The sequence below is a fragment of the Ctenocephalides felis genome, unplaced genomic scaffold, assembly GCF_003426905.1.
Source record: "Ctenocephalides felis isolate EL2017-DRISC unplaced genomic scaffold, ASM342690v1 CF-g0.4_SCAFFOLD_01604, whole genome shotgun sequence".
Lineage (NCBI taxonomy): Eukaryota > Metazoa > Arthropoda > Insecta > Siphonaptera > Pulicidae > Ctenocephalides > Ctenocephalides felis.
In genome coordinates this window covers 21,872,019-21,881,853 of record NW_020537758.1, presented here as the reverse complement: position 1 = coordinate 21,881,853, position 9,835 = coordinate 21,872,019, and the positions used below count along the sequence as shown (strand labels likewise).

The following is a 9,835-nucleotide window of genomic DNA, read 5'->3' as shown; positions in this document are numbered from 1 at the left end:
AAAAACAGACATATCAAAATGAATGAATAATGAGGTGCCATCCCAATGACTTAAGAAGGTATTATTAAGCATATGTTCAGACATGCGACCTAGTTTTGTTAATATTTTAGTAAGCGAGCCATCCAAAAACATAATCATAATTTAAAGATATCTTTAACAAACCTTTTGGATGATACTGGGGCCGCCCTTCTGAGTAGCCCCTCGTAGGAGCACCTCTACTATGTTGATGCGACCTGGAACCGCCGCTACTTTCGCCCCTACTCCTACTTCTCCCCCTTCCTCCTGGTCTGCTGCGGTCACCACTCTGCCCACTCACAGGCACACTTCGAGGACCTCCGCCTCCTTGTTGATGCCGCTAATAAATGATAAATTTATATTATTATATTATACCAACGATAAAACTAATAAAATAGAACATTACATTAGCAATTCAGATTTTTTCGTAAAAACAAACTTCTCTTTCCAGAATTTAAATATTCATATAAAATAAATATATTTTTATTTTTAACTTACCATCCTTCTTAATGTATTCATTGGCCTCCTCAGTGTTTCACTAATTCGTCTTGCAGGAGGCTTTTTAGGATTTGAACTAGGAGTGTGGACAGCGCAACATTTGATGAACACACCCATTACTATAATAAATGCTAACCCCATTAGGACTACAAAGTACCAATATTCAGTTACCCACTGGGCTAATGTGAGTAAAACTTGTTTATTGAAAAGCATATTTTTCAATCTGACTAATGGACCTTCGGCATCCACTGCACGACATTTTAAGAAAACATCACAGTAACCCTAAAATTGTAAATTATAATTTGAAAGTTATGATAAATGATCAAAATATTAAATAAAAAATAGAGCTTGCTCTAATATGATATGGAATAAACATAAATTTTACCTGAAAATTATCACAAGGGGAACCTGGACGCAAACTGATGCCACCGGGTGGTAAGCCCACTTGGTGAGCAAATTCACTTGTACTTCGGCATGTTGCAGGATCTGTTCCATTTTGACATGCCAATTCACATAGTTTACGCTTATCAATATTTGGAATGATACTTGATGTCAAAAAGCATTCTGTTAAATTCCATTCAAGACATATAGAACCACTACACTCTCCATTTATACACAACTGGGTACCTGAAATAAAAGATGTAAATACCAAGTGAATGTATGTGCCTGCTTTTATAGATGAATTTCTGTTAAAAATTTAATTTTTATAACGTTATTAAATATTGATTACATGTCAACGACTTCAAATGTAAAAGTAAAGTTTGTTTTTGTAAAAATAAATGTAACAAATTATCAATGTAAAATTGGTACAATTGCGCGATATAATAAAGTAAAAATGCAATTTTTTTATAATTTCAATGTAAATTAAAATTTAATTACCATTGTTGCAACGTGTCTTGTTTGCCATCGGTTTGGGTGCTGGACATTCTGGTGACAAACCATTACAAGTTGAGCTCCAAGAACAATCAGATTCTGATTTGCATTTTGTTCGGAAAGACGCCGGCACAAACCTAAATATATTGATATATAATATTATATACCAAGCATTACATTGAATAAAGAATTAAACTTGGGACGTGTATATTTTCGTTATAAACTATTTCAATAAATTTAAAAAAATTATATCAGCACAAACAATAATTATTTTTTAGGATAAAAAATTCTATAAATTCTGCAAATCAATATTAAGACTTTTTCACAATTTTGATTTTTATGAATCATGCTAAATGAATTCAACTCATTTTTAATATGCAACATATCAGTAAATTCATCAATATTTCTACGTATTATTGCACATTACATAAATTATTTTAAATCATTGAATTTGTTTCATACCTGCATGTATCACTAAGGCAGCATGGTCCTTGGCTTGGACTGCATTGTGTATTTGCTCTCCTGTTACATCCACTGGCGGTACTATTTTTTAATCTATCAATATCGCTGACAACTCGAGGATAACAACATTTATCAGTGCACTCCTCATCATCATATCCTTAATAGCAAAAATAATACAATACAAATTAGATATATTATTCACGATGCGATTTAGAAACAACTCCAAGAATTATAATTTTAGATCTGCTTCAGATTTAATTCATTCTATTACGTAAATTGAACTTTAAAATATTATGGGTCAAGTTAAAGCATTAAAGTATAAATATATTTCAAAATCCAATATAGTATCTCACCGCAGTCGCATTCTTCCCCAGCTTCCACAATCTTATTTCCGCAGAAGGCACCAGCAGATGCTTTGAAACAATTTCTCTTCTTATTATCCTCGATGGCGTCCAAAACGTTTGAGATGTTGCCCACGGAACACGTTGAAAACTTACTATTGTTTGGTCGGTCACCACTTGTGGCACTAGCAAACATTATATAATTTCCATTGGCACCACCAGGACGACATTCCGGGGGGTAATCATGCTGAGGAAGAGAAACATGTACAAATATTGCTTGCATATTATTAATGTTCTGTAATTGCTAAATTTCTCACCGGTGATCCAAAATTATGTCCGATCTCATGAGCTAGTGTAAGTTGAGACACTTTCGGAGGCACTCGACTATTATAATTGACAAAAGTGATAATCCCCGTGTTCAAAGACCTCTTTGTCGATTGATACATTCCTCCGACTGTTTCAGTGTATGTCTTGTATTTCTCACAGATGCCCCCCGAGGCTCCACTGGCCGAGGCTACCCAAGCTAGGCCTAGGGTGCCACCAGTGAAGTCGCGGTAGGTGAACACGTAGGCTAGGCAAAAGTCTTCGTGATTTCCTAAAGAATGAAGATTTAGAAAATTGGACACGTCGATGTTCTCCATGCAGAATTGATTAGGTTCTCCTGCGAAAGGGTAGCCACATGCAGAATCATCATCGATCTGGAAAAAATAACATTAAATTATAAAGATAGGTAAATCTTAAATTTTTTTCACAATATTCTGAAACGTTCAAAAGATAATGGAGTAAGTAGAATATATCATACAAACAAACTTTATAAACAAGATGTTTACAAATATTGATCATATCCAAGAATAGAACTAACTGCTACACACCAATTCGTAGTTGCTATAACGTTAGTTAAAATTAATTGAAAAAATATTTCATATGCATCAAAATTATAATAATCTTACCTTTATCCGTTGGACTTCAAATTTGATATTTCTATGTTCTATTCGCCCGTCGAATTTTGTATCACGATATATATAATTCACAGCCGTTACATGGTGAGCGATTAATGACAAAATTTCCTCCCGAGTCTTTTCATCAACTTCTGCCTTTTTGCTGTAATCCTTGTGCTGAAATTAAATAAATGTATATTTTTTTAATGTATATTTCTGAATCAACATAAATAAGGCTAAAACGCTCTGACTTAAGAAATGTCTTTCGCTATAAGCGTCATGTAAAGGCGACATCGCCATGCAGTGTAACGAATTTTGCTTCAATAGTCATCACACGAGTCACATTATTCAGAATTCTAATTTGTTGTTGTGATTTGTTGTTTTTCACCAGTATAGTTGAATATTTTTGTAGGTAATAAATGGTAAATCTAAAAATATCATGTGAAGCAAATACTTGGTGGTCAACAGGCTCGTACAACAAGACGAATGGGTTAAAGCAGTTCATGCTGATATAAATATTAATTTGAACGGTAGTCAATTAATATATAAATTTAAAAAGTGAAAAATAAAATAAAATACTGATAGAACAGCCGGTATAATTTTATAAACTAGCAAATACCAATAATAAGAAAAATACTTATAAATTCCCTTACCTCTGCGAAACCTTCTCGAATATGCCTCCATATCAATGGATCAGTTTGTATAAATAATGAACAGGTATTTTTGTTATCCTCCTTATGCCTACTGGCCCTTTTGTGTCTCGAATGGCCCTCATTTGCTTCTCTAGAATATTTATTGTGCGTTTCCGTGTTCACGTCTCGTTGACTAAGAACTTTTTTGAGAATCTCGTTACTTTGCGTATTATTATTTAAAAATTTATACTTGTTACTAGGATGTATCACTGGAATTGGAGGCGGATCGTCCACGCCCGAAGCTTGGACCTGCTCCATCCATTGAAGAACGTCGTCGTTGATTCCGCAACCAGGCACATGACCTATTCGAAATAAATCATTATTAGAAATAATGGGAGAATTATACCTTTGTATCTTTTTGTTAGAAACTGAGCAATTGAATTATCACGAAATAAATAATTTCAAGGTTCAACTTTCAAGTTTCAAAACGATAGGCAAAAGAGACAACTTTCACTCAATTTTCAAACAAAATTATCTAATTATAGTGCTTTGTTGTTGGTTTCGTTTTCGAATATCAAATCTGACAAGTTTGGGCCTCTTCGCACGCATTTTATTTAGGTTAATTACCCTGGAGCGCGTCCAAAAGCATCGCATGTGCGAATTATCCTATGATGTGTTTAGAATTCAAATCAACGACAAATCGTCGACGGCTTACAGGATTTTAACAGTTGACTGATTTATGATTTATATGATCAGATTAAATTGAGATAGAATGAATTAGTTGATCAAAGATTTATAGATCGTGAAGGATTAATATACCTTAAATGAATTAAACTATTCATCCGCATTTGCATTAGTGCTTTACTGTTGAGATCTGTAAGACCAATTTTGTCTGGGTAATATGATGGTTATCGTATTGTACATATTTTGTGCTTTTTAGATTTAACCATGAGAAGCAACCCGTAGATTGACCCCCTATCTGTGACGATTATATTAAAAATCTAATTCATTATTATCAAAATACTAGTATATACTGAGAGCAGTAAAGGGGTATGGTGAAAAAATTAGGTCTCTTATTATCAGTAAGTTTCTCTGTTTTATTAAAATTTTATTATTTACATAGCATTATAAAAAAGTACTTATATCTGAAATCCATTGCGTTCATATGCTATGATATAATTTCCAATTTTGATTTCTCGGAAGGTGTGGTAATTAAACAAAAATCCAGTAGCAAAACTTTCGCACAACACTTTTTGTGAAATAATAAAGTTATGCATTATTAACATTTTTGCATTTGTGTCTATTCCGAACACCAAATAAAACTTTGTCACAACCCCCTGGACAGCTATTACATGTAAACGAAATTACTTTCTGCTCCTCTCACTGTGTTTCATAAAAATGCATCACAGCTAAACAATGTGGTGGCAATTTATTAAAATTAATTCATTAATATTACTTTATATTTATTTCAACATTATTTTTTCATTTTAGTGAGTGTTCGTGCAGAATATAGTCAATTTATTTTAAGCTGATTCAAATAATATGTAAATGGAATGAATAAAATATCAGAAAAAGGTGAATTTCAAATATGTACAATTTATTTAGCATTTAAAGTACTATTAGTGATGTGGAGGTAAAACTTATTGGGAATGATAGGTTATTGAAATTACAAAAATCGAGAGTGTTAATCAAATAAGTTTCAATTCTTTCTGACCTTTTTTACCATAACTTAAAAAAGGGGTTTTGAGCCAAAAATATTTGATTTGATACGAAAATTTGATAGTTTTTGAAGAATAAAAAACCAATATTTCAATGACTTATCTATATTTTATTACCAATTATTAATTCCTAATTTTCCTAATTCCTAATTCCTAATTAAGTCATTTGAAATGTGCGTATGCAAATGCATCTTATTGTATAATATGCAAATTATACATGCGTGTAGAATTAAAATAAAAACAGACCTAATTCGATTTTTTGCAGTGATATTATAAATCTGTATTATATCATTGCAACTCAACTTATATGCATTATATGAAATTCAAAATTTCAAAATTTATACAAATACAAAATTTATAATTGTTCATTGTTCATATAAATAAAAATGCTACTTTAATTTTAAAAACATATTTGACCCAGAAAATAATAAGCAAAAAATAGCACATTTCGCAAGTGTGTATTCAGCCTAACTTTTAGCCATTTTCCAACATTAATATCGAGCCACAACGGAGGTTTTTCACCGAAAAGCCGTTTTAATTCCCAAAAGGGATTCCTCCCCAGATTATACTCATTGTCAATTATGAAACGATTTATATTCATAGTCATTCAGGGTTCTTTGAAGTATTCATTTTTCATCGATGTCGGCATTTTTAATTTATATGTTTTAAGTGAAACAAGATTCATTTGCATTGATTATAATAAAGTTAATTGAGTTTGTTCCATTACTTCGCCGTAGGTGGAATTAGTCTGCTTCATATTAAAAAAAGTCGTTTGAGACATGGTAATGAATGTATTTGATGAAAAACTTTTTTCATTTGATTATAATATAACAATCTAAAAAACTTGTATTCTGTAAAAAAAGTTTTTGCTTTTGAAACTTTGAAAAACATATTTCTATATTATCTAGGAATAATTCAGAATATTGTTCGATAGTTGGTTGTTTGAAACGTGTTATGTGTCGGAATATTGTTCATTTGGTTTACAGTTCATTTAGTATAATTACTGGAAGTTAAATTGCTACCGTATCTTATTCAGATTCATGTACTAATGAATGATAAGTAACTTTAAGGAAGGATTTCAAGTAAAAAGCGGTAAAATATAAATCCGGAAGTACTTGCGAAAGCAGAAGTGATCAAATCGGTTTTTGCCGCTCGAAAGTCACGTCGTTCCGACGTACATTAAAGAAAACAAAAACAGCAAAACATAGAAGATGAGCGCGGAGAAGTTACCGCGCGACTGGGGCAAAAAAACACATATGCATTTAGATTGTTTTGGGGCGCCATACCTTCTCGAAGGGACTCATAAGGGTCGGCTACGTCTTTCTCGTTGTAGATAACGGAATGAAAACTGGCATTGTTTTCCCCTGGGAAGTAGTGTCGCGACTTTTCAACGTAAAACGTTCCTTTTGACTTGGAGATGATCTTGCCCTCGAAGACGCCGTCGATCACCGACCCGAACACGGCGCTGCCGGGGTCACCTGCGAGATAATTTGACATTTTAAGACATATTCTGAGATGAAAAGATATAAATTGTATCGATGCTTTTATCTGTATCAAAAGAAACATCAGAAACATAACATATTGTGCAATATAAAAGGAGCTTCGAAAATCCTGTTAACCATATATTCTTTAAATACCTTTATCTAGACACAGCACACATTTTCTATATAAAATATAATAGTTGAATTGTGATATATGTAAATAACTTCATAAATATAATATAATATAATAATTTTCATGATTATATTACATACTACATTTCTTACATCATATAGTTATTCCTGATAACATATATAATTGTTATTTCTATTTCAATATTAGGATAAACAAATTGTTAGTACCTACTTATTGATTAAAATTATATTACTTTTATTATTTTTATATCCAAAATGCTATTGTTGCATATTGTAGATTCACATATTGAAGCCTGAAACTATGGCCGAAACGAATAAATTTTAAATAAAATTTAAAAAGAATCATTATCTATTTATTTTACGCCTCTGTTATATTCAATTTTACGTTTCATGCTTTATGAAAATGTCATGTCTAAAAGGCTTTTCGTGTGCAATTATTTATCATCAAATCATACGAGTATATCTAAATTGCATGCTATTCCAAAGTAATAAACCAGAATTCTATTAATACATAGTTGTTATCAGATTATAATATTTTACTATTATTGCTCATAATTTATTTTTTTGAAAGCAAAAATAATTAATTAAGCTCTTATCGCTTTTAGGTGTAGCATAGACATCAATTTTTGCTAGTCAGTAAGTGAAAATTAACTCTGTCCATTTTTTCAAATGTATGCCAAAATGTTCAGAAGCTTTTGAAATATAAAAAATTTCATTTTCAATTTGTTTGCGATTGCATTAATTTACCCTACGAGAATTTAAACATTACTAAATGACATATTTAAACAGTTTTAAATTAAAAGGAAATTTAAACTTCCTTTTTCCGATTTTAAAACTTTCAATAAATTATCCCATCATTATTATTACCAAATCTCATGTTTCTAATCTTTTATTCAATAATATCCTCATAATTACTTATATATATATATATATATATATATACAGTAGAATCCGCTTAGAATGACATCGAAGGGACGCCGAAATCTCGTCATACTAACCGGTCGTCATACAAAGCATACTGAAGAAAAACTTTTTAATGTGTGAATATGTTACATGTTTCAGTAATTTAAAAGAAAAGCCTAAAAATAAAAATGACACATATTAAAATTTAATATAAAATAAAATTGACATAGGGGGGCATAAAGGTCCAATTTGACTTACAGAAATTATACTGTCTAAACTCAATGAACAACCTTGCAACACATAACACACATCAAACAAGCATCTATCGAACTATGTACAGAAAAAAATTCACATAATTCCTAATTATATAATTTTTTTTTTACTATTTTTTTTAATTTGGTATCTGATCCATTTTACCTCACATACGGGGTAAAGTGGGACAACCAGGGTCAAACAGATGCAATTTCTTATATTAAATTTTAAAGGGATTTTACGGTACATTATTGAACCAATGCAAAATTAATTATGTGGGTACATTTGTTACAAAGATAACACAGTATATTACATTGATCTACTATTGGTCAGAAATATTCATCAGAAGAGCCGGAATAATAATTTATTTAATTAATCTCTTGTAAAATGTTTTGTTTAAAACTTCACTATTTTATTGCTTATGCCTTTGCCAAAGTAAAGGTTCAGCTGGTCCTTTTTATCGCACTCATGTGCTGCTTATCTTCTGATAGCAAAGTCATAACAATAAAGCTAGGTGATGGCTGGTTATGAATTTATACATTTATTGCCCTCTACTATCAAAATTTTTTTTTATATATCAAATTTTATTTGTTTACGAGATATCCGTGGTGGACCATTAATAATTGATCAACCCTACCCACAAACATACAAATGTGATTTTTTAATGCAAGTAATCAGTAATTTTTGATTGATTTCTTTACATAATTTTATTGTAAAAACAGTCCCTGGTGCTATTGTGCATAAGAGACTAGCAATTGCTTTCGTAGACTTGGCGACATCATGTAAAATCATGTCGGTCATTATAATTGGACATAATTTTTTGCAAAAATGGGTCATTGTAAGCGATGTCAATATATCCGACTAGACAGCTGTTTTTTAAGGAATTTTTTATGGAAACCAAACATCTTAGTGCGATTACGTCATAATAAGCGGTTGTCAATATATCCGGCGTCATACTAATCGGATTCTACTGTATATAATATATATATATATATATATATATATATCCTTATAATTACCTTGCAGGTCTCCCTCGTACACATGCGACGTGTCGACCCCATGGATGGGTCCTTCCGGCCCATGGACCTCTAGCCGATCGCTGAAGGCGCTTAGGTCCCTCCTCAGCCGTAGCCTGAAGTCGTGCCCGTGCGCCTTAAACCTCAGCCGGAGTCGACTCGATTCCGACTCGAAGTCCGCCGACCGCCGGACACGTTGGTGATCGCTGTGCACTGGCGCCGAGTCGTAGTGCAGCGGCTCGTAATGCGACACGTACTCGCTAAGGCGGCGCGCTGAAGAGGAAAGAATAATTGTTAGAATTTGTAAGTTTTTTGAAATTTTTTGTTATTATCAAAACTTATTACTGTTTTTCACAGTAATAAGTTAAATAGGAATACTGACTCCTAGCAGATGTGGTAAATGTTATATGGAGCAAACCAAGAACAACTAATTTTAAACAATTAGTGTAGATCGGGGTTTGAAGACCTGCGGGTCAATAGGTCCACAACCGATATCTCAAAAAGAAGTAAAGTTACAATTTTTTTAACAACAATATTTGAAAGTAGAAGGAAA

At 32.0% G+C, this 9,835-nt stretch overlaps 1 protein-coding gene across 1 annotated transcript in view; it reads right to left on the bottom strand.

Moving 5' to 3' along the window:
* The window catches only part of LOC113372655 (disintegrin and metalloproteinase domain-containing protein 10-like), a gene marked incomplete at its 5' end in the record, with an annotated part of 11,608 nt that extends 2,013 nt beyond the window's left edge, over positions 1-9,595 (bottom strand). The window contains 11 exons of the mRNA XM_026613010.1: positions 163-355; positions 514-795; positions 899-1,140; positions 1,393-1,523; positions 1,849-2,005; positions 2,202-2,436; positions 2,507-2,887; positions 3,140-3,304; positions 3,781-4,121; positions 6,764-6,955; positions 9,286-9,595. Of these exons, the coding sequence (XP_026468795.1) occupies positions 163-355; positions 514-795; positions 899-1,140; positions 1,393-1,523; positions 1,849-2,005; positions 2,202-2,436; positions 2,507-2,887; positions 3,140-3,304; positions 3,781-4,121; positions 6,764-6,955; positions 9,286-9,595 (2,629 nt within the window). The remainder of the gene's footprint in view (positions 1-162; positions 356-513; positions 796-898; positions 1,141-1,392; positions 1,524-1,848; positions 2,006-2,201; positions 2,437-2,506; positions 2,888-3,139; positions 3,305-3,780; positions 4,122-6,763; positions 6,956-9,285) is intronic.
* Between the last annotated feature and the right edge of the window lie 240 nt (positions 9,596-9,835).